Raw genomic sequence first — 25,792 nt, 5'->3', positions numbered from 1 at the left:
TGATAATGATTATGCCCCTTCCCTTTCATGACACTGTCAAAAAGGGACCAAGCATGGATGTCATTACAATTATGCCGCCCCCTCCCCCCGGAAAAATTCCTGCGGACGGCCATGCTTGCATCCCCTGCATACCTTGGCCGAGGATTCTGCCAATATCTCATGCAGGGAGTTTATTTCTGGTGGGCTCCTGGGCAAACCATCATCTTCAGAAAGGGCACCAGAGTCCTCTATATTTTTGGGAACAATCCCTCGTGGAGAAGATCCTATTCTGATGTTCTGCTCAAGCTGTAGCTGTTAATTAACACAACATAGTCAACATTTTTTATCTTTTAAATGTTTTATACATATTTAGATGATGTTAAAATGCACTTCAATATATATCAAGTTAACAAGACAATTTTATTTAAAAACAAACTAAAATGTATCAATCATAGTAATTACTAGACTTCCTCTTATTTTACTAAGCAGACTATAAATCCCACTGTTTGGGTATAATAAATGACATATCTACCTGCTTTGTACACCTGAAGTCTGTATTGCTCAATTATGAAGTACAGAACAATGTTTGAATCCAAGAACATAAATTAACATTGATTGCACATAGGCATGTGCATGGGAAAAAAAATTTGGTTCGGTTCGGCATTCCGAAATTCGGGATTTTCACAATTCGGAACTTCAAAATTTCGGAATTTAGGGACTTCGGCACCTCGGGACTTCTCTTGCAGCCGCTTGGTAGATAACTCCCTAATTCCCACGGTATCAGGGAGTTATCTACCAAAATAGAACCAAAAAAAGGTTGCGCCTAAAATATACAGTAAAAGATATAAGAGTGTATATAATAAATAATATAAAATACAATTTAATATTAAATATTAAATGAAATATAAATGGATAATTGGCAATAGTCATTTTGGCGGGATTTTTCAAAATTCCAAACATTACTGTATCTTATATAAACCATTGTATGTCAGGTGTGTCCCTCTTTTTTGCTATTATCTACTTGAAGAAGCCCTTGCGGCGAAACGCATTTAGATATTAATTTGATTACTTTACAATAAAGAAAATACTTTGGCATAAAACATTTTATAGCCATTTTGATTTCTTTTTCACCTGACTATACAAATACTATCTACCTGACGAGAAGCCTAAAGAATCCTTAGGTGGGGATGATACCACCCAAGCGCCTACATTGAGCAGTACAAGCCTGCTCTATATACTGTGAGTAGTATATTTATTCTCTTTTTATACCTTTTAATTACTATACAGAGAGCACTATATACTTTATTTTTCCTCCCTGGGTCGAATAATACCAACTTGGACGTTGAATCTGAGCCAGATACTCGCCAATCAATATTACTCCGCATATCCTTGAGTGGGGATTATTCCACTTCACGTGCGTTATATCAGAGCTAGGTTCTAGCTCTGAAAAGTGTGAGTAAGACTACTTTTATTTTATTTACCATTTTATTCATCTATATACTGTGCCATTGGAGTTCCTCTTGGTTTTTTTTTCTCCACATATTACTTCACTGGATTTCAAGGACACCTTTGTGAAGACACAACCCATTTTACGCCTCAGGATCCCTGTTCTTATACATGGCATCTACCATTATGGACTTATGATAAGTGTTTTGGACTATTGGCAATTATCCATTTATATTTCATTTAATATTAAATTGTATTATTTTATATTATTTATTATATACACTCTTATATGTTTTACTGTATATTTTAGGTGCAGCCTTTTTTTGTTCTATTTTGCATCACTTCTTACCATTAGGGGATTATAGGGGACTCCCCTTTAAGGATTGCAGCCTTACTATTATTTTCTTGTGTGGCAATCTAGCGCTGATTTTTTCTCTTTCCAGTTATCTACCAAAAGGCTGAAAGACCTAAATTGGTCTTTCAGCCAAATTTACTAATACAAAGTAAAAATTACTTAGTATTGGTACATTTTGCCCCTACTCACTATACCGCGAGTAGGGGCATGTCTAGTAAACAGTGAGCAGCCTGTGACTGCTCACTGTTTAAAAAAAAAAAAATAGTGCCCCCCCGGCCCCCACCCCTGAGCGGCAAGTGGGGGCCCTAAATACTAATAAGGGGGGGACCTAATGTCGTCCTCCCGCTGTCCCCCTACCATGAGCGGCGGGTGGGGGCCCTAAAAACTAATAAGGGGGGGACCTAGTGTCCTCCCCCCGGGGCCCCCACCCCTGAGCGGTGGGTGGGGGCCCTAAACAAGAATAAGGGGGGGGGCCTAGTGTCCTCCCCCCTGGCCCCCACCCCTCAGCGGCGGGTGTGGGCCCTATATACTAATTAGGGGGGGGCCCTAATGTCCTCCCCCCTGACCCCCACCCCTGAGCGGTGGGTGGGGGCCCTAAATTGTAATAAGGGGGGGACCTAGTGTCCTCCCCCCTGGCCCCCACCCCTCAGCGGCGGGTGGGGGCCCTAAATACTAATAAGGGGGGGGACCTAAGGTCCTCCCCCCTGGCCCCCACCCCTGAGCGGTGGGTGGGGGCCCTAAAAAAAATATCCCCCCAAGTGACTAGGGGTCCCCAAACCCCTGGTCACCCCTACCCCCCCAATAAAACTTATCCCCCTACCTACCCCCCCTCACCCTAAAAACTAATGAGGGGGGGACCTTTAACTAAGTACCTGTAAAAAAATAAATAAAACTTACCATTCGATGTTTTCTTTCTTCTAAAATCTTTTTTCAGCCCAAAAAAGGCCAAATAAAAAAAACATAACCAACGCAATTATTAAAAAAAAAAAATTAAAAACGAGCCAAAAAATAAAAAAAAATCCATCTTCCCCCATGGAGGGCTCCGCGCAGACTGAGCTCTGCAGGGCAGGGGAAGGCTTATAAAGCCTTGCCCCACCCTGCAATTAGGCTCAGAGCACTCTGATTGGTGGGTTTAAGCCATCCAGAGTGCTCTGACAGGTAAATGAAGAGACTGACAGGTAAGTCTCTACATTTACCTGTCACAGCACTCTGATTGGTTGGTTTGAAATCCACCAATCAGAGTGCTCTGTGTCATTTTACACAGCGTGGGAAAGTTCTTTAGAATTTTCCCACGCTGTGTAATTTGACTCATAACTCTCTGATTGGTTACTTAATCCGCCAGAGAGTTATGAGTCAAATTACACAGCGTGGGAAAATGCCAAAGAACTTTCCCACGCTGTGTAAAATGACACAGAGCACTCTGATTGGTGGATTTCAAATCAATTAACCAGAGTGCTGTGACAGGTAAATGTAGAGACTTACCGGTCAGTCTCTTCATTTACCTGTCAGAGCACTCTGATTGGATGGCTTAAACCCACCAATCAGAGTGCTCGTAGCCTAAGTTCAGCACTTCGGTAATTTCGGAACTTCAGGTCATCGGCAATTCGGAAGTACCCGAATGTCCGAATTGTCAGAAATTCGTCCGAATTCCTATTCGGACCGAAACGAACTGCACATGTCTAATTGCACATATTTAATTTAAAACCTGGTGATATAAGGGGTTCTGTGAAAATGTTCGAAGGGTAAAAAAAAAAAACAGAAGAGACAAAAAAAAAAAAAAAAAACTAAATAAACAGAATTAGTTCAAAAACTATATTTTGCAAATATATGATGAAAGGCAACAAAAAGTGTATAAATCAATAAAAAAAAAAATGGGTGGAATGTATAAAATAACATGTAAAACTGGTGTAATAAATTTCAGTTTTATTCATAATGTCATAATAAAATTACAAGATTTATAACAAAAATGAATTTTAAAGTTGAGCCTCGTTCTATGCAATAATCTCCTGAGACACACACTGCACGTACCAATTGGACAAATCATTAACAGCAAAGGAAGACGTTAAATTCTTCCTTTGATGCCAGTGATCTAGAGCAGTGGTTCCCGAACTTTAACTTGAGTACGCCTTGGCAGCCCATTTCCATAATTTGTACCCCTCATATTAGTGAAATGTTTGTAACGATTATAGTTGCTGTTATTTCAAATTTATATGTTTCTCTCTGCCGCATGACACACATGCAGATACACAGACACACACAGAGATACAAAGACACACATATATACACACCAACAAACATGCAGATACACAGATAAAAACACCTACACACAGATACAAACACTGACACACTTGCGGATGCACAGACACACAGATGCAAAACACTGACATGCATACAGACACAGACACACAAAATCACAAAGACACAGATACAAACCCTGAAACACGTGCAAATGTACAGACACACAGATACAAACACTGACACAGTTGCACAGACACACAAGCGTATACATAGACACACATACAATCACTGACCCATACAGCTAGAGAGACACAGTGGGTCTGTATCTTCATGTGTGTCAGTATGCACCAGCAATAGCACCAGCAGGTTACTGGTTCTAAAATCATTACTGATTTCTTTTTACGTACCCCCGTGGGGACTGGGTACGCATACCATGGGTTGGAAACCCCTGATCTAGGGGACCGTATTAGAGAGGCATATACAGTGATGTGAAAGCAATGCTGCAACTATTAGAAGAGAGACAAGAAGCAGGATACTTTGAGTACCGAAACCTTTGCAATTAAGCAAAGTCCTGATGGTGCTTAAGATGACCCTGTAAGGCCTTGAGATTTGAGCATGCAAAAAAATACAGCATATTAATGAGGCCAAAATCTAACAAATGGATTAAAGTTGTATTGGTGCCTGGAGTGTCCCTTTAATGAACACTATAATATGTATTCCTAATGCTATAGTGCTCTGCTAACCTTAGGTGGTCGCTTCCCTCTTGTGAGGATTAAAAAATAAGATTCATTTACCTTTGAGCCCTTGCCAAGCCTGTCTCCATGCTGCCAGCCTCACCTTATTGGTTGAGATTATCAATCTCGATCTCCGCAAATCCAATGCTTCCCCATAGGAAAACATTTGGAGGGAAGCACGCATGTGAGGCAAGTCACAGTATTGTGTCAATAAGCATCTCAAACGTGATTATGCACTAAAGTGAGAATTCAAATGTAAGAATTTCTCTTTGAATTCTCATGTTAGTGAATAGCTGTGAGAGGAAGTGCATTTAAATCAATATGCACCTCAATGGGCAGCGTTCAGAATGGAGATGTTGAACATAGGTCCTGCATAGACTGCAGGAACTCATCCATGAAGTCCCTCTAGTTCTATCCAAGTGACAGCCACTAGAGGTGGTCTTTACACAGCCTTTAAAAAAAAAACATGCACTACTGGATATAGCAATATTAGTGTTCCTATAAAGTGTGCCTTTTAGTCAAAAAATGCAATAAAAGCAAAAATCTAAATCAAAAAGTGCTACGATAAAAAAAAACCTGAATATTCTGTTTAATATTAACATTAATTTTTATTCTTTAAAATTAAAAAATATATATATATATGTTTTGGTAATGCCATCCTCAAGGAGTTCATCCAAAAGACTGTTATGCTATAATTCTCTTCGTGTTCGTATTAAATATTTTTAAAGAATACCGGATCACTTCTTTCTGACAACATAAGCATACACATATAGAGAAATACATATTAATAGAAAAAATAAATATTAGCACATCTCAGTCTGCGGCATGATTCCATACAATTCCTGCAAGTTAAAAAGTAGTGAAATAAATATAACATTACATTTTTACCTTACCTGTAATGACTTTACTTTGCCAGGAATGTTCTCCTGTGATGATTTGTCCTTTGCGATATTTTCAGTCTCAGACTGGAATACACTGTCATGTGATAACGCCTTGTTACCCATATTGCTTTTTGGGCTGAAAAAATAAATAAATAAATACATTTATCAATCCCTGGGATTAGAGATTTATTTCAGAAGCACGGACTGGAATATTATATCTTTCCGATTACTCATTCTGCAATTTTCTAGCACACGATTGGCAAAGGGTCAAAACGAATCCACACATTGAGAAGAAGAAAAATTTTTTTTTTTTTTTTTTTAAATATAAAAAAAAATTCAGAAAATTAACCGCACGTGGGGAAACTAGCATTAACCAATCCCCTTAAATTGGTGTTTTGTCTTGTACAACCAGTGATTAAGCTGTTATGGTTTGTGTGATATTAAGACACGTTTTACCAGGATCACACAGCTTTCTCCACCCAGAGAACAAGCCCTACTGACTCTATATGCATCATCTAACTGCTTTCAGACAGCTCGGACCTGCTGGCAATATCTCAAGTAAACAAACAATCTCAGTATGAAACAATCCCGTGTATTAAACTGGCACACTCATATCTCTGTTATTATTAGGAAAAATAACTAACCACCTAGATAATGTAGTAGGGAACAATGCATAAAAGGGAGTGAGACAAAGTAGCAGGGCCGGTCCAAGGATTTTTGGTTACACAGGTGAACATGCATTTTTTTGATTGTCTAAAATTCTAAACTCACTTTGAATTACCGACTATTTACACTTTAATCAATAAACCATCCAACCATGATATTATCATCGCCTCAAAAGGACTGCCTGGCAAAGGCTCGCTGGAATAATGGCACTCTCGTGTGTATAATAGAGGGATCACACTAGGAGAAGAAGTTTATCTGGACTGGCTTTTACTTGATAAATGCAAAGTAGACCTTTATAAATGATACCATTTACAGAGAGCGTCTGAATCTTGGCTCGTGGAGCTGGTGGAAAACACTTTATTTAACCTTGTGTCTAGACTGCTGGGATTTTAAGTGATTTGCCCTGCCTAGGAATAAATTACACTTTTTCCCATTATCAGTTCTGATCTGGAAGACGAAATCCGTAATATCTTGCAATCTATCGACTGTGACTACTACTCCCTTCATGCTCAGCATGCATGCCGTCACAGCACAGTGGGAGTGTTAGCACATGCTGTATGAGTGCCACTGATTGTCTGTCCTACTCAATGGTTGCTTTTTGATTGTAGTTCTGTAGGAATCCCCACCCTTAAGTCTTTATTGCGGTGACTAATTTAGTTATATTTGAACTACAAGGTTAACAAGGGTGGATAAAACTACTATTTTATTAAAAGAGAAAAAGGGAAGAATGGTAGTTAAACCACATAGCATGGGATTGCCCTTCTGTATGTAATTAAAAGGTTTCATTTCAATAAATTTCAATTTAAAAACCCAATGTTGTAAATAGTCGACGGAACAAGAAATCCAAAGACTGAAGATCAATCAGTTAAAGGTTATTTTATAGAATAATTTAAAAGTTGCTGATCACTAATAATTTTGCATTTGGGCTCTGTACATGTTAGGCGATGAATACTATATAACAGAAGGTCTAGATCGGCGGTGGGCGAACTTTGGTTGGTGAAGACTACGTTACTCATTCAGAGCGCCGGCTGAGCATTTGAAAGATGGTAATCCACTACAGCTGCTATGCAAAAAGGATGGCCATCAATTAACATACTGCTAAATATCCTAGCCACACTTTCTATGTCAGGAAACAAGACACGGGGAGTCACAGACCCTCTAAACCTGTGTGTAGCCAAAAGCACGATTACTAATAGCATTTATTTTTAATTTTTTTTAATTTTTTTTTAAATTCTTTATTTTGGTTGCGCACGGAGTGAACAAATAGCCGGCGTGCGCCACAACAGCGACATCTGGTAGAATAGGTAAACAATTGATATGGCATGTTATGGCATTAGATTTACAGGCACATTTTTATAATATTCAAAAACAGTAGCTCAGGTTCACGCTTGGTTTGAAATATGGTTGCATATTGCCATATATGTCATGGAGAAACAGGTAGATAAGAAACCTATGAAGGGAGCATGGCATATGCGTGAGAGTGTACATAGAATGTTAAGAAAGAGTGTTTGATAAGTACATAGGCTGATAACAGAAAAGCAGTGTCAACAGTAGATATTTTGCTTCAGCGCTGAATATGCTTAAAATTGCTTAGAATATGCTTAAAGTATGCTTAAGATACGCTTATATTAACCACCCCATGTTTACCCAGGAACAGTCAGGCAAGAGTCCATGTCGATATACAGGATACAGTATGACCCTTCAGTGAGCAGTGCAGTATGTTGTATTGTGGTAAAATGCTTAATGGCTGCCTCTGTGCTGATAGTCCCATTGGGTGACCTGAAAGGGGGGTCGCAGTTCCATTCCTGGGTCACTTGTGTTCCAGCTGAGCACTAGACTTGGGCCTGTGGTGAGTCCCGGTTGTAGTGGCTGTGGGTGGGTCATTCCTCCACTTCAGGCTCCCAACGGGGTACTGGGCTGTGTGCCAGGGTGGTCCGAGGCCTTGTATTGTGTTCCTCCCTCGGGTTCAAAGACCACTGGTGGGTCGAGCTGCCACGCTGCTCCTCCTCAGCTTGTGCGAGGTAAGTGTTTGTTCACCGGTGCCCTCGTTGGTGCGGTCCTCGTTCTGCCTGTATGGGAGCAGGAGAGGAGGGTGCGTCCGGCGGCCCTCTCTTCGTGGGTGCCGCGTGGTCTCCGCCATTTTGGGAGCGGACTCTCGCTGGCGTTGCGGCACTTCTCTGGGTCACAGGGTGGGGACCGGGATCACCCCCGCCGGTCCATAGGGGGGGGAACAGGGCCAGACCCGCCTAGCCTTGCGTTTCAGCTATACCGCTGGTGGGCAGGATAGCTGGGCGGCGGCCGTCCACCCCACTCACCGCCCGGGCGGTCTCCATCACGGTCAGCTGGGATCGCCCCACCGAGGGACTAGAACCGCGTGGCAAGTCTCTCCTCGGGACCAGGGTTGCCTCACGAACTGGGGTACAAGTTTCTGGCTGTTAACCAGCGTTTTGCCGAGCTATAGAGCCTAAAAACTCGAGTTTTCTGCAGGAGCTCTGTCTCCGTGCTTCCAGTCAGCATGGCGGACCGGCCCCGCCCCCTAATAGCATTTATTTTACCAATCGAATAGTAAGTGGCAGCAAAATTGTGTTTTACCTTTAGGTCACGACCGACTATTCTAAAAATCAGTAGCACTAACTTGACCTATGCCAATTGAAAAGTAAGGGGTAAGGTTATCCCGACACCAGTAACTTCCAAGGAAATACAAGCCTCGGGAAGCAAGCCAAGCCTCGCAATTTATAGAGAATTTTAAGACAGTTGGGTGTGACAAAAACGGTTTTTGACTAGAATAACCCTTACTGGCATGCCACCCACAAAAATAAATAAATGCATAAAGGATAAACTTAACGGAGATCCTATGCTGAGGCCAAGTTCTCACTTTAGGCCGATGCTCCACCATTGAGGTCATTCCCCCCTCACTTTAGGGGGAGGAATGTATTTTAGGGAGGACTTAGGCGGCACAGGTGGAGCAGTGCCTCCATTGGTTGTGTGTCTCCAGCACACTATGCATGCTGACAACATACTCCAAGTATGCACAGCCCACACCCTTGCCCTGGGCCGTCTAATGACTCCACCAGAGGTAGAGAGTTATAGCAGCACTGGAAAATATCTCTGTATGTACAAACTGAACTCCTGCACATACAGGCTACAAGCCCCATGACCACTTCAAATCACTTTAGTGGTGATGGCGCTTGGAGTAAACCTCCAAGTATGTTGGAGAGACTTCGTAATTTGTTTTGCATTGATGTAAATACGGTTTAGAAAGGGTATGCTTACCCTGGTTCCTGGGCTGCTGGGAGGGCAGTCGTACTGACTGCTGACACGCTCACATCGCTGCTAGACTGACTGGGCTTTAAGTTGGTTTCTCTACTTGGAGTCGGATATTCCTTTCTTTTCTTTTTGACAAAAAATTTTTTGAAGGCCTGAAATTTAGATTTCTTTTTTCCTGCAGGAGAAATGAGAAACCAATGAGAAATACTGGATTTTAAAAATATTTAAATAAATCATGGATAAAGCTGGGCCTTACTGCTTAATTCTCCACAGAGATTATTGCCAGGGTTATGGGTTAGTACAATTTGACCCTCAGTTACATTGGTAACAATACTCACCTAAAGGGTTATTGCAAGTGCCATAGCCACTTCGGTGATTTGAAGTGGTCATGGTGTCTGGAGTCTGTATGTGCAGTGTTTTGTCATGAATTAGGTGCATACAGAGATTAACCCCTGTGCTGCCAGAGGTGTACCTCCACAAGAGTTCTGGGTTGCTAGTGTTAATCCCATTCAAGGTTGGCGTCCGACGCCAGCATGCTTGTACCAGACAGCCAATAACGGCACTGCCTCTCCCTCTATGCTGCCCCTGTCCTCCCCTTAGCTTGCCCTCTCTGATATTCCTACCCCTACGTCAAGGATCGAGCTGCAGGTTCCAGCTTGTCTTTGTCGCTGGAACAGAGGCAAGTTTTAACCATTTTCTTTTTTTTTGTAGGGGGTGGGGGTGTGAACACAAGCTGTTTTTTGGTTGCACTAACCCTTTAACTGTTAATGGTTGTTCAATTCAGACAATTCAGAATGGTATGCCATAGTGAAAAAAATATCCAAATTATGTTTACAGTTTGGCTACTTGACCTAAAATTTGAAATTCACTTGAGATTCCAGCACTGCCCCAGGAAGCACCTCTAGTAGCCATCTGAGGAGTGGCCAGAGAAGTTATCCCTAGGTTGTAATGTAAACACTGCATTTTCTCTGAAAAGACAGTGTTTACAGCAAAAAGCCTGAAGGGGATGATTCTACTCACCAGAACAAATTCAATAAGCTGCAGTTAGTTGTTCTTGTGACTAGTGTTCCTTTAATCCCTTAAAGGAACACTATAGTCACCTAAATTACTTTAGTTAAATAAAGCAGTTTTAGTGTATAGATCATTCCCCTGGAATTTCACTGTCATTTAGGAGTTAAATCACTTTGTTTCTGTTAAAGGGACACTATAGTCACCTGAACAACTTTAGCTTAATGAAGCAGTTTTGGTGTATAGAACATGCCCCTGCAGCCTCACTGCTCAATCCTCTGCCATTTCGGAGTTAAATTCCTTTGTTTATGAACCCTAGTCACACCTCCCTGCATGTGACTTGCATAGCCTTCCATAAACACTTCCTGTAAAGAGAGCCCTATTTAGGCTTTCTTTATTGCAAGTTCTGTTTAATTAAGATTTTCTTATCCCCTGCTATGTTAATAGCTTGCTAGACCCTGCAAGAGCCTCCTGTATGTGATTAAAGTTCAATTTAGAGATTGAGATACAATTATTTAAGGTAAATTACATCTGTTTGAAAGTGAAACCAGTTTTTTTTTTCATGAAGGCTCTGCCAATCATAGCCAGGGGAGGTGTGGCTAGGGCTGCATAAACAGAAACAAAGTGATTTAACTCCTAAATGACAGTGAATTGAGCAATGAAATTGCAGGGGAATGATCTATACACTAAAACTGCTTTATTTAGCTAAAGTAATTTAGATGACTATAGTGTTCCTTTAATGCAGCCTGCAGGGACATGTTCTATACACCAAAACTGATTCATTAAGCCAAAGTTGTTCAGGTGTCTCTTTAAGGACCAAACTTCTGGAATAAAAAGGGAATCATGACATGTCACACATGTCATGTGTCCTTAAGGGGTTAAGTCTATTATAAAAACATTTTTTTTTTTTTTACTCCAGATAACATTGGGTTTGATATGTAGGATCATCAGACAGTTGAAACATGCATTTGCAGTTTCCGGTGGAATGGAAAGCTAAACAATATTCTACAAATCACACAATTTGATTTTCTGACTGACTATTTCATTCTCTACAACTCATGCATTCTCTACAACTTTAAAAAAAAATTATTTATCACTAGTTACTCCCATAAATGAACTTTTCAGTAACGTATAATAATGTATAATAAAATTGATAGTTTTCTTTTATTTATATAAATAATATACAGCCATGCCCATCCTCTCCTCCCACACCGGCTCCAATTGTGCTCAGAGTCGATGAGAATGGTCCAATCAAATGCCTCTGGTTGAGAAGCATTCGATTGGCCACGCGATGGAGCCTGTGACTTCGGAACAGGGTGTGGAGAGAAGAGTGTGGAATTTTGTCTGGCGCTGGATTGCAGGTACGTTTTTAACATTAAAACATGCATTTTGGAAGGGTGAGGAATGCACAATAGTGCATTCTACATTGAATTTAAGGGTTACTCAATAAGGGTTGGAGTGATCCTTCAAGACTAGATGTTTGATAATACGTATGCTCTACCACACTGATTCACAGTGCTCACTGCATACGGTGCTAGCTCAACAATATGTTTGTACAGATCAATAAAACTTTATAAATAAACAAAAAAAAGGAAACCATTCCTCCACTTTGTACATTCATCTGCAGAAAAGCAAAAACATCAAGGCATAGCAATAAAAAAAAAAAAGACAAAAACAGATCTACACCTGAATACCACTGTGTAACAATGGTTTTATACAACAACGAGACTTTCATCCCGTGGGCCCAGACAATTTTACTGAAAAGGGACAATCTGCTATATGTAAAGGAGCTTAAACAAGTGTCCAGATACCCCTGAACAAAAATCACACTAAAATGTTAAAATGTTAAAATTGGGCAACTTGACATAATTAACAGTTAAACATGGCCTCCTCCATGATGGTCCAGTCCAATGCTCATCATAAGGGAGGGATGGATAGACAGATAATCATGTTTTTTTTGTTTTGTTGTTTTTTAAGGACATAGCCTTAATATAGAGGGGCAAAGGTTTAAAAATAATATCAGGAAGTATTACTTTACTGAGAGGGTAGTGGATGCATGGAATAGCCTTCCAGCTGAAGTGGTAGAGGTTAACACAGTAAGGGAGTTTAAGCATGCGTGGGATAGGCATAAGGCTATCCTAGATTTAAGATAAGGGACTAATTAAAAGTATTTCAGATTAGATGGGCCAAATGGTTCTTATCTGCCGTCTCATTCTATGTTTCTATGTTTAAATTACAGTTCTAGTTTAAAATTTGTTAGAGAAAATATTTATTTGTATGGTCTAATCATGGGGTTAGATCATAAAAGAACAACGATATAAGGAACATCTTGAGAATAACAATGCCTTCTTCACTAAACAGATGAAGCAGCCGTTTAGATGTGTTTATAACACAGTGTTCTTAAAAGGCAGGCTACAAAGGACAGCACTTTGGATAAATAAGCAACAGAGTGCATTACTTGGCAATGACCATGTCCTTGTATAATTCTTTCTTGGTTATTACTCCTGGCAGAGATTTGTCTGTCTCGTCTTGAAGAAGAATGCTTTTTTCTATAAATAATACTCTGCTTTTTGTCTGCCGTGTCCCGCATCACTCAGCTGTAATGGTAGAAAACTAGCTATTTTATCTTACACAATGCAGAACGTGACTGAGCGCTCCCCATTTTTCTCAACCACAGTAAACGATCATCCCGTGGAGTGAAAGCCCACCTTAAAGACTGAAAAAACCTATAGCTCAATCAGCTCAGCTCAGAATATTAGTAAGGGATATCCATATAGCAAAACAGAGGGTAAAATAGCCAAGGTGGGGGGAAAAAAAATTTCACGTCAGTCTATTTAGCCTTAATCTTACCATTACGATTTAATTTGCAAAAATTCTGAGTCTATTAAATAACCACGAATTATTATTGACTAGGCCACTATACGCTAGGTGTCATTAAACTTTCACTCTTCCAGCATGAATATAGTTACAAGAACTTGGAACAAAAATAAAAGGAAAAAAATCTTGCTGCCAAACCTCCTTATCGGTGAGCTATCTAAATCTCCATATATAAATGAAGAAACAAAACGAAAAACGAGGGCATTAACATAAGTGAGGAACACAGACTACCGTGCCTGATGGTCAACCAAAATGATATAGACAAAACACTTAAAAACAAATCCTAAAATCATTTACCTGTGTTCTCTTCATGGGCCTCTTCTGTCTCTGAAGTTTGAGGTCCTTCTGCGGAATTTGCAGCCATAATCGAGTCACTAAAACATATCAAGAATTCCATTATTTACAGTTCTAATAGGAAATAATAAGATAATCTTAAGGTCAGTACAGCATACAATAGAACAGTGTACGCAATAAATGACTACCTAATCATTCCACATCTTACTAATTTGAGAAGGAATGAATACCAGAATGCAATGAATTTGGAAGGTTCTGACTCCTTCAACTAGCAAGTCAGGAAATGTAGACTTGGGAGCAATATATTAACGGATTGTTCTCTCTGAGAACACGACTTACGTGGGATGGATAGATGTCAACATGCAAGAAGGCAATCAGGGCCTCCCACACTGGGAGATGAACCAATGTCCACCTTAAGCAAAAACAATTCAAAAGTAGGACCCCCACCACTAAAACAGAGTGGTGAAGGGAGCTAAGCTACCAAATCAGATGTGAGCTGTAGACATGGAAGGCTGTGATCTTCAGAAGAGAAAGCATCGGGCAAAAATAAAAACACAAAATAAAGGTACATTGGTGTTAGTTATCTCATGACCACAGTGTCAAACAGTCAGTTTTAGCATAATTGAATCTGCTTCCGGAGAAATGTTTTCTATATATTCTAAGTTAACATTTAGTCAAGTTACCATTTAAAGTGAAATCGGTCACTTTTCAGTATTTCAGAAAGATATATAATTTATGAAATGCTTTATGAAATACTAAGATTGCGTTAAAATTTCATTGAATTTGACTGGTGGTAAACCCGAGGCTGACAAAAGGCAGAGTTCTGAAGTCAACTTTTGTCCAATCCCAGAAGCCATCACAAATTACAGCTGTGGGATTCAGGCTCGGTCAATGGAGGATCCCGCTGACTTGCAGGATCCTCCATAGAGACTAAAATGCAACACTGACATGACTCCTGGGCCTGGCAATAGAAGTGCCAGGAGCCAAAGAGGACAGCAGCATGAAGAGGACGACGGCCGCGAGGGACATCCTGAGGCAAGTATAGTAACTCACTTCCTCTGCACCCTGTGGCCACAGGACCCACATTGGATCAGTTTGTTTCGAAAAGATCCTCGAAATTGACAAATCTGCTTAAACAACTCATGCTATCCAGTGTTGCTGTTGTATGCAACGGTGAACATGGGCTGTGTGGTCATTGTGGTCCTTGGCCACTAACCATATACTGAGCAGAATACCAAAGAATGACAGATCGAGCCTGACACCCATTAATTGTATCATATACAATTTACAGTGAATAGTAAGAAATGGAATTAAATATGAGAATATGGGTTTGATACTGTTTAAAAGTTGTGTTCTACATTAGAAATAATTCAATTAAGGCATGTCACAATTTTACTTTGAAGATTTGTACAAATACATAAAACAACAACAATTATAACAAAGGAATCTTTAAACAAATAGCACAGGGCTTTACAAATAGATTATATCTCGCTGAGAGTACAATAACTCCCAAGAATCTCTGAAAGACAAATAATCCATCACCATGTGTCTGCCAGTTCTTGTGGAGTCGGAGTCTCCAACAGATTGATGGAGGAATGACATAGAATATCTCTGCTAGAACATTTAAAAAAAAAAAAAAAAGTGTCAATATTCTGTTATATTTAAGTATAAATCTATTGTTTATGGGATGTTGAAGATGCAACAAAATTAGGATTGAAAAGGTTATAATTGTCACAATATCAACCAAGACAAAACAACCTGGTAAAATAGGAAAAAGAAGTGCATTGTGTTTGAATTATTAAAGGGACATTATAGTCACCAGAACAACTACAGATTATTGTATTTCTTCTGGTGAGTATAATAATTGCCTTCAGGCTTTTTGCTGTAAACACTGGTTTTCCTGCCTCCAGTGGCCACTAATCATATGGCTACAAGAGGTGTTCTTGGTGCAGTGCTGCACAGTGTGTACACCCTCTGATTTGAGATACTGAACTTTTATCATAGAGATGCATTGATTCCTTGGCTGAGATCATCATATGGAAAAGCATTGTTATTAGCTGAGATCATCACTTCTGATGATGTCAGCCAAGAATGCAGATCATAGGCAGAGCCAGCACCAGCAGACTGGAATAAAGGTAATATTGTACTATATTTAGGGGGGCTAGATAGGATTGTTTACATTACAGGGTCAGAAATACAGGTTTGTTTTCCTGACTCTATAGTGTTCCCTTAATAATTGTAAATTGTGTCCATTTGAAATGTTGAAAGGCATGTGGACTTACAATTGCTACTCTATTCAAAGGCAGTTAACAAAGATGCTCCTCATTCCCCTACACCATGGGTCAGCAACCTATGGCACTCTAGGTGCCTTTGCACGGCACACATGGCTGCCAGAGCCAAACAGGCTTTGGCCTATCATGAGTCCCAGTCGGACTTCAGATATCTACCAGTGCAACCCTAGCGGAGATTACAGGTGTTGAAAGACAATCCTCGTTTTATGCATTGTAGCAGTTAGAGGAAATTATTTCAGATCACTTCCTCCCAGCACATGTGACCAGGAGCCATCGCAAAATCCTGCTCTTGACCTGTACCTGGCCTGCCCTGTTCCCACTAGACCTCAGGGAAGCCATCAACCAAGCTAGATATACACAGAGCTGCAGAAGAAGCCCCCCCTCCACCCCCCACGAATACAAACAGATCACGTTCAAACACACACACACAACACCACGGACAATCCACAAATACAAACACACGCAACCCCCACTAGCAGCAACTCACGTGCAATACAACAATCAGCCTCACACAAACACACAATGTGACAATAGAAACATAAAATGTGACGACACATAAGAACCATTCGGCCCATGTAGTCTGCCCAACTTTCTAAATACCTTTATTGGTCCCTGGTCTTATCTTATAGCTAGGATAGCCTTATGCCTATCCCACGCAACTTCTTCACTGTGTTAACCTCTACCACCATCATATTTCCCGTCTCGTCTATCCTCCAAGCTATACATGTTAAGATCCTTTAACCTTTCCTGGTAAGCGTTATCCTGTAATCCATGAACCAGTTTAGTAGCCCTTCTCTGAACTCTCTCTCAAGTATCAATATCTTTCTGGAGATACGGTCTCCAGTACTGCGTACAATATTCCAAGTGAGGTCTCACCAGTGTTCTGTACAATGGCATAAGAACTGCCCTCCTTCTACTGCTAATACCTCTCCCTATACAACCAAGCATTCTGCTAGCATTTCCTGCTGCTCTATTACATTGTCTCCCTACCTTTAAGTCATCTGAAATAATTAGCCCTAAATCCCTTTCCTCAGATGTTGAGGTTAGGATTCTATCAAATATTCTGTACTCTGTCCTTGGGTTTTTACATCCAAGATGCATTATCATGCACTTATCCACATTAAATGTTAGCTGCCACAACTCTGACCATTTGTATTATCCCTCCTGGAACATGAACCCTATTATGTATCTTATAATCATCAGCAAAAAGACATACCTTACCATCAAGACCTTCTGCAATATCACTAATAAAAATATTAAAGAGAATGGGTCCAAGTACAGATCCCTGAGATACCTCACTGGTGACAAGACCATGCTTCGAATATACTCCATTGACTACAACCCTCCACACACACACTTCCACAAGCAGCCCCCATACACATCTGCACATTCATAGGTATTATACACAATACCACAAACTACTAATGTACATATACAATATAACAGCCCACATATGCACAAATACAACGCTAAATAACACAAGCATTTATTTATTTTAAAGGATCGGCACACCAAGGGACTTCAAGATCTTGTTTTGGCACAGTACTACTAAAAGGTTGCCTACCCATTCCCCTACACACCAAGATTCACAGAATCCAATTTTTATTTCAAATATTTAAACAGTTTCAGCACAGGCTACTCAACTGTATTATAATCAGTATTTCATAGTGCCATTAAGTTTTGTAGTGTTATCCAGTGAAGATGTACAACAGCAAATAATCAAAAAACAGAAAATATCGACAGCTGAAAGAGAAGGATAGAACTCGGGGAAAAATAAAAAAAAAACATACTTCCAATAAAGTAACAGTATGTCATCAATGTATGTGTTATGGAAATTATTCAAACCGATAAAAAAATTATACTATACACACACACACACACACAATCTAACTCGCACTGTAACAATATAAGGAAAGACTCCCCAGACAGCATTGTATGAAGATTCCCTAACCTCCTGTACGGAATAATGAAAAGCATGTGGCCGAAGTGGATTGTTTTCTATAATGTAACAAGAGGAAATGCCTTTGGTGCAGAGGGTCAAATTCAATCTGTAATTTGTAAAGGAAAAGAAAGAGAAAAAAAATAAATAAAAAGTATTTTCTCAAGGCAAACACAGACTTCATGCAGTTCCAAACCATACAGTTTAATGGAGTTCATGTTTGGTACTCAACTGCCAAAAGCAAGGGGCCAACAGCAACTTGAAGAAACAGAAATACAAAAAATTCTAGATATGTAATCTATACAATAAATACAGCGAATTATCAAGAGTTGCCAAAACGAATGTAAAATAACCAGCTATACAGCCATTTAATAGAGCTGAACAAGATGACAAGTGAAGCATTGTTCATCACCATTGGGTCTTGTGGTGAGCAGGTATAAGGTTACCATACGTCCGGCTTTGGTTGGACAAATTTTTTATTTTTGCATCTGTCTGGCAGGCTGTTTACATCCAAGCTAAAACACTCTATATTTTTTTTTTTGTTTCCCTTCATAAGATATTGCCACGGTGTGATCATTTGGCGCTCAAGTGGTCCAATGGCAGACTTCTTTGTGAGGCTGTGAGAACACAGAACCTAACTGACTAATCAGCATCCAGCACTGCCTTCTCCTGGCACTAAATGGATGGGAAAGTAGGCCAAGACTCAGACTGTCAGACAAGATCAGAGGCTCACTTGGTGAAAGTCAAGATTAGTGTATAGCAGCAGCACTCTTGGGTTAATACAGAGGAAAGAATGGTGCTTTGCTCTTATGATACCTAGAGCAGGGGTAGGCAACCTTTGGCACTCTAGATGTTGTGGACTGGAGCATTATGGCTGTAAGAGAATTATGGGAGATGTAGTCAACATCTGGATTGACAACGGTTGCCTACCTCTGACCTAGGGCATAAAAGTGAAACCAGGATCTCACCAGAGTTTCAATCTTTCCATTGTTCAGCGTGAAATACATAAACACAAAACAAAAGATGTGCTTGGCTTTCCAGATGCTGTGTGATAGCGGCCAGTGCCACAGTCTATGCATTGAGCGATGCCCCACTTTACGCAACATGTACCATTTTGTTTATTTAGGGAGATAGCTCAGTGGTTAGAACTCCAGCTGTAGTATCTCAGACTCACAGTTTGCATTCCTAGTAAGATAAACTCAGCCTCTCATCCTTCCAAGGTCTTTAAAATAAGAACAAGTAATCTGCACAATATTAACAACATGTAGACCCCGGAACATACGTGTAAATGCTAAATGAGCCTTTCCTGGTTAGATACTTTGGTTTTACTGTTTAGAAAGTATGCTGCCTGGGGTACACTAACAGGCAACAGTGGTAAATAAACAAAAATGCCGCAGAACTGATTTGGAAGATAAAATCCAACTCCTAACTTTTCCAGCTTTGGCATTTCCTTGGCAAATTACCACAAACCCCGGCTTAGTTGATAAATTCTTCACATATGCCTTGCTTTTACGTTTAAAGTATATATAAGAAGACAGTGTGCCATAGAAAACCCTAGTAAACAAAACTGAAGAATTTTCTATGGTGAGATTTGTTGAGAAGGAAAGCAATAAATAAATAAATCCTTAATTCCGGGTTCTGAGTGTTCCGAGTGACATTATAGTCTGCACAGAGAACCACTCAAGTAGCCTATGCACACTCAGACATTCCTTCTATAATGTCGTGCACACACATTCACTCGTACGTACGCACAGCACAGTAAAATGTTACATTTATTTTACATTGTATGTCATGTAAAATAAAAAAAGCAAAAGCTACATTTTACTTAGCTATTCGGTGCTGCAAACATCTCCGTAGTCATATTTCTGCATTAAAAGGGAGTCTCTGAGCACCAGAACTACTTTATCTTAATGTAGGGGATATTGGTGCATCAACCGTACTCAGTTTTTGTGGCAATGTGAGCCACGCCTCTAGTGGCTGTCAGGCTGTCCAGAGTTGCTTTCTAACTGAACACTTGATTATTGAACGTTTTCACGTTTATTAGTTTGTTTTTAAAGTAGGACCTGCCAAAGATGGGGTACATTGACGTTGCGGCAGGCTTATGCAATGTATGATCATATACTGTAACTAAACCCCCATTATTTTTGCCTAGATTAGGTGTTAAAAAAAAAACAAAATCTGTCAACATTTAAGTTGCCGTTTAGTGTATAAGTGAGTGCGCTGGATCCTTGTGCATTTTAGAAATTGGCCCCCCATTTATGCATGTTCAGGTGACTGCAGCCTCCTGATTTTATATATAATATATATATAATATATATATATATATATATATATATATATACACATATACATATATATATATATATATATACATATATACATATATATATATATATATACATACATATACACATATATATATACATACATATACACACACACACACACACACCTATCTAACCCCAAATATTTTTGCCTAGATTAGGTGTTTTGAGAAAGAAAAACTAATAAAATCTGTCAGCATTAAAGTTGCTGTTTAGTAGATTAGTACGTGCACTGGATCTTGTGTAATAGATATATATATATTTATTCCCTCCCCCCCAAGTTAGAACGTTCCTTTAAAGATTTATAGAAACAATATATTTGCATAAACATGTAATTTCAGTACATTAAACACTGTAGTGAAAAAAGTATTTTATTTTAAAATATCTTCTAAAGTATCTAAAACGATGTTCGATTTTATTAAACCCATATCTAATGAAAATGCAGATAGAAAGAAAAAACAAACCAACCATTTTTCGTGACAGGAAATGTGAAGTCTCTGACACAGCAGGCATTCTGGGCCCCTGGGTTCTAATATCAAAGTCTTTCACAGTAATGAAGATCTGTAATACTTCCCTTCCCGTGAACCGCCCAAGTCCATAAATGTCTTACAGAGGCTATTCCCATAGAATAAGTAGGGTTTTACTGACTTTTTAACTGTGTTACATAAATAGTGCATTTACGATGCAGTAACAAAATAAACAGAGAACTTTGAAAATGTTCATTTTCAGCAAATCCCCAGAATTCTTAACCTCCTGAAGTGACTTCCGCTACAACCAGGAAATGTCTTAAGTTCTCAGACATTCTTCATCCTCCTATTGCTTTCAATGGAAAGCTTTTCATTTTACCAAAAACTTCGGCTTTACGGGAAATGCACAGAGACCACAAGCTTTTTCATTAGAGCCGTCCTTCAAGTTTAATTGTTTTTCTGTCAAGTATCGAAAAACTGCTATTGCATTGGAAATCTCTAGCGGTTTATATCTACATAGATGCATTTGGGTATTTTTGCTTCCCTAATTAATGTAAAGCCAACTCTACTGTAGATGCACGTGGCTGCCATATTGCTCATATAGAAATACATAACACCAAAAAAAAAGAGAAATTAGATAACTGCAGTATCACTTCGGGTACAGAAATAAATGACTATTGCACTGGTTTTGTTGTATAGCAGGCCTATACAATAAATTCAAGTTAAAGGCATACTTTGTATCAGTGACAAATCAAGTTCACAAGTGTTTGAAGAGCATCCATGACCATTAGAAAACTTTTCATGGATAGAACCCCGTACTCTGGTAAAATGTCCACCGTTTTCCCATACGAAGGGTTACCATGCACCACATAATGACAGCAAGTCTCTCTGTAGACAACCAGTGTCATTTTTCTAGATCAGGGTTTAGAACAACTTGTGTTACTGAGTTTTCACAAAAAAAACAAAAAACAGTGTTCTATTATTTTTAAAGCATTCACCAAAATTGTCAAAGTATGATTAAAAGAACACTCCAGACACATACCATGTCCCATCTGTGGTTTACAGCATATCCAATAAATATACATACATGCTTATTTCTCCTTCTCCCCGTCAAAACGTCTAAAGCGTCCAAACAAATGGTAGCATTGATTATACTATTACACGTATGAACGCATGGCTAGAGTCACAAGGCGATTATGGCTCCTCTAAGGACACATGGCATCCGTGGGGAGATTGGTACGCCAAAGAGTGCTCCGGCGCCTAGTAGACCCACGGAAGAACACTGCAGTCTTGCTGCCCCTCACTTGTAGTGGAATGCTTATGATATATTTGAGGAATTGAATGACTGTAGAGAGTGTTGACCTCACCCACTCATCCTCTTTTTTTTTTTTTTTTTATTCTGTACCCCTCACTCCTTCCCCAGATGGTACATTGCCAATTAACTTATACATTACCTTGTCAGATAGCAAGGCTGCAATTTCATGAACTGTATACAGACAGCTGTGTACGCTTATCTAAAAGTTAACTGGAAATGCTGATTATCTATGAAGATACCCATATGTTTTGGAGTTAACTAGAGCGATGTCTACAGATGTTACTGCCTGGGTGCAATGTACCACTTCTGAGAACTTGTATGTTTTTTTACTTATGTCTTAAAATCAATAAACAATTGATAAAACTAAATTTTACCAAAATAAATACACAGTCCACATACCCAAAGCTCTTCAACTTGCTGAAGACCTCTACGCGTTAACATAGTGTCTCAGTGTCTTTTCTTTTATACTTTACAAAATTGCTGATTCCTAGAAAATCCTCTTAGGTTGCACCCACCCAGCTGTCTGTCAAGCAGATCAGAGGTACATAACCTCTTTGTCGTACAGGAAAAGGGGGCCCAGCAATCTAAACATACTTAACACGTCAGTCTTAGAAAGAAATGTATTCGTTTGTAATGCTGGACTGTTCCGTTAATCTATTTTTTTTTCTGCTTCCCAGGGGGTTAATTCATAATTATATACATCCGAAAAATTCTTTAATTTCACACAAAGCAAGAATTTTCACTATTTTAGACACTTTTTTTTCTTCTTCTTCTAAGAAAGAACTAAAAGACCATGCAGAATATTTTAAAGCAGTCAGGAGCAGAAATGGAGTGTTCACTTTTTATAGTTAAGCCTCATTAAATTAACTGCACAAGTTTATAAGACATTACCAAGGGTGCTTTACTAAACTCTATGTGTGTGTCTACATTGAAATATTTAGAGGAAAGATCTAAATTTGAACTGAATGTTCTATTCAGATACTTACTAAAGACTCATTAAGACTGGTCCAAAAAGGATGAGGAAGAGGAAGTCTCCAGGCACTATGCCAACGAGTGGTGAGAGTATATACGTGTGTGTGAAGAGACTCTCACCTTCTGAATTCCTTTACTAACATTCCAGTTCTTATATTTTGAAATAGGCCACAGCCCCTCTCCTTTCTGGCATTCCATTGTGACCTCTATGGTTATTAGGTAATTCTGGAGACCACTCCTTGTCTTAAGTGAGGATGTGAGAGAACACATGGGACCACCGAGTTTTTAAAGCCATCTAAGTTTTTAAACTACATCCCTCAGTCTTTTCTACTTATTAGCAGGTTTGTTTTCATGAGGGCAATTATAGGAATTTTCTGGGCTTCATTTCAGAAAAACATCTACACTAATTTCCTTCATCTCATGGCTTGCGTGGGTTATTTCACAAAAAGTTCAGATTAAATTGAGATGAGCTCCAATTCAATGCAGATTTTTAGTTGGACCTTATGAATTAAAACAAATTTGTTCTAACTCTTGCACTTAATGCGTACAAATCAGAATCTTCTTACAATATAAGTAGACAGCTAGAATAGATAAAATAATGAGAATTAGTCCATTAATGAGCAAATAATAATAGGTCACCATCACAATATGGTCCGTAAAGACTAAAGGATATTCTGCATATTATGGAAGATCCATTCAACAATGGGTCAACCCAGTGGTTCCCAAACTTTTTAGGTTCAAGGCGCCCCCTTAATATTTCAATATTTTTCCAAGGCACCCCAAGTCAAAGTTTTTAGGTTGCATATCTGTACAGCGCTGTGTCAATTACTGGTGCCACAGTGTAACGTACAGTGTTGGTGTTTGAAGGGGTGCTTGTATATAGTTGTGTTTTAATACAGGGGTGTGTTTGTGTGTAATGTTTGCGTTTTATTGCAGGGGTGTGTCTAAATGTAATGTTCACTTTTAAATGTGGATGTACATTTGTGCGAAGTATTTGTGTTTGAGTAAAGGTTTGTGTTATATACATATTGGGGGGTTTGAATGTAATATTTGTGTTAGATTGCAGGAGTGTGCTTGTATGTTGTGCTGGTGTTTGACTGCTTGACATACACTACCACATACATACCAATGTACACAGATATTCATGCACATTAACACACATACATATAAATACATCGACAAATACACACCGACATATACACACACGCACCCTGACACACACACACTGATACATGCACACACCCTGACACACAGATACACATACACAGAAGCACACTGACATATTCACACAACTAATACACATACTCACACTCTTACACACACTTATACATGCACACAATCATACACACACACTCATACATGTGATATTTCTTTATATCTCCAGCCACCCTCCTGTTATCTTGCCTTATGTGTCCAGGAGGGTGGCTTGGAGTCCTGCTGGCTGGCTGGTGAGTCTGGAGCAGCTCCTGCAGTGCTCCTCTCCCCTCGAGGCTGCCTCACTTCTGTGCTGTCTCCTTGAGGGATGCTGGGAGGAAGTGACATGCTGTCACGTCCTCCCAGCCAACTGACATTACAGGTGCCCGGACGCGGTCTTAAAGGACTGCGGCACCCAACCGGGCCCCTGTTCAGCAGTAGTGTTTCCCCGGTGCTATAACTACAGCACCGGGGAAACATTTTGTGGCACCTCTGGGTCACACAGTTCTTAACCTCTGGGTCAACCCATGTTGCACACCTTGCTATGATGGCTGCTTGTCTTTTTTTTATAAAAAAAACAAACATTTAAAAAATTATTTTTTTATTTAACTAAAATTGTGGAGAATTAACCCGAGAAGTGCTCATGTAGGACATGAAATTTCTCCTCAATTCTGGTATTCGTGATGAAGCCCAAAGTGAAAATTAACTATTTACTAAATAATTTACATAGAGGGGAAAAAAAAAAAAAACATTGGCTAATGGCCACATGATGAAAACAAATAAACAACACTTTAACAAAGGCAATGCATTTATCCTTGTAACTTTTAAATCAAAATCATTTAAAATGTTTAGAAGACTAAGTGGTTGTTTAGAAGGAACAGTTTAGTTACATTTACAACTAGCAGGCATTTTACAATTACTGATTCTATGAAATCTAAGCACATGTGAACTAAAAGGCATCCTTAAAAATCTGACTTGGTCTTTTTAAACATGTAATCTTCCCTACATGTCAAAGATGTGAGTAACATGAGAGAGATATATACACACACACACACACACACACAAATGTCGACAAGTGATTTCCTGGTTATAAAATGCCTTTTTTCCCCAATAATTTAAAAAGCTAACAATCATTACCTAAAATTTAGCATCAACGCAATAGGTTTTACTATAAATTTAAGTCCAGCAATACTTGGAAGCATTTTTCCGGGCCCCAGGCAAGCAATGCTGACAGAAGTGAACCAGTCCATTGGTAGCTATATAAACAAGTAGTCACTTCTATGACACATGAAGCTGCCCAGATATCCAGCTTTCCTCTTAACTTACCACCGAACAACATCTTGCAGACCAGCAAACGTCATGATATTTTATGCAAAGAGAGTCAAAAATATACTTTACATCCATAGATGATCTGCTACAATATCAAATCTGGGAGAGCCTGGTTTGAAAAAAAGAAAAGAAAAAAAAAAAAGAAATAGATGCAAACTGCTAGTAAAGGGTTTTTTAAACTCATAATATAATTAAAGTTTTAACGTGGTTAAAGTA

The 25,792-nt window shown here is 39.3% G+C and overlaps 1 protein-coding gene across 2 annotated transcripts in view; it reads right to left on the bottom strand.

The window, feature by feature from the left end:
* KIAA1210 (KIAA1210 ortholog) overlaps positions 1-25,792 on the bottom strand; it is an 80,458-nt gene that overhangs the window by 16,839 nt on the left and 37,827 nt on the right. For both annotated transcript variants that reach the window (XM_063431946.1, XM_063431945.1), the window contains exons 2-5: positions 13,749-13,825; positions 9,573-9,741; positions 5,646-5,769; positions 133-291 (exon numbers count right to left, since the gene is read on the bottom strand). In XM_063431946.1, coding sequence (XP_063288016.1) covers positions 133-291; positions 5,646-5,769; positions 9,573-9,741; positions 13,749-13,815 — 519 coding nt within the window. In that variant the 5' untranslated portion in view covers positions 13,816-13,825. The remainder of the gene's footprint in view (positions 1-132; positions 292-5,645; positions 5,770-9,572; positions 9,742-13,748; positions 13,826-25,792) is intronic.

Source organism: Pelobates fuscus, chromosome 9, assembly GCF_036172605.1.
Source record: "Pelobates fuscus isolate aPelFus1 chromosome 9, aPelFus1.pri, whole genome shotgun sequence".
In the NCBI taxonomy this organism is placed as follows: domain Eukaryota; kingdom Metazoa; phylum Chordata; class Amphibia; order Anura; family Pelobatidae; genus Pelobates; species Pelobates fuscus.
This window is presented reverse-complemented; position numbering and strand designations above follow the sequence as displayed.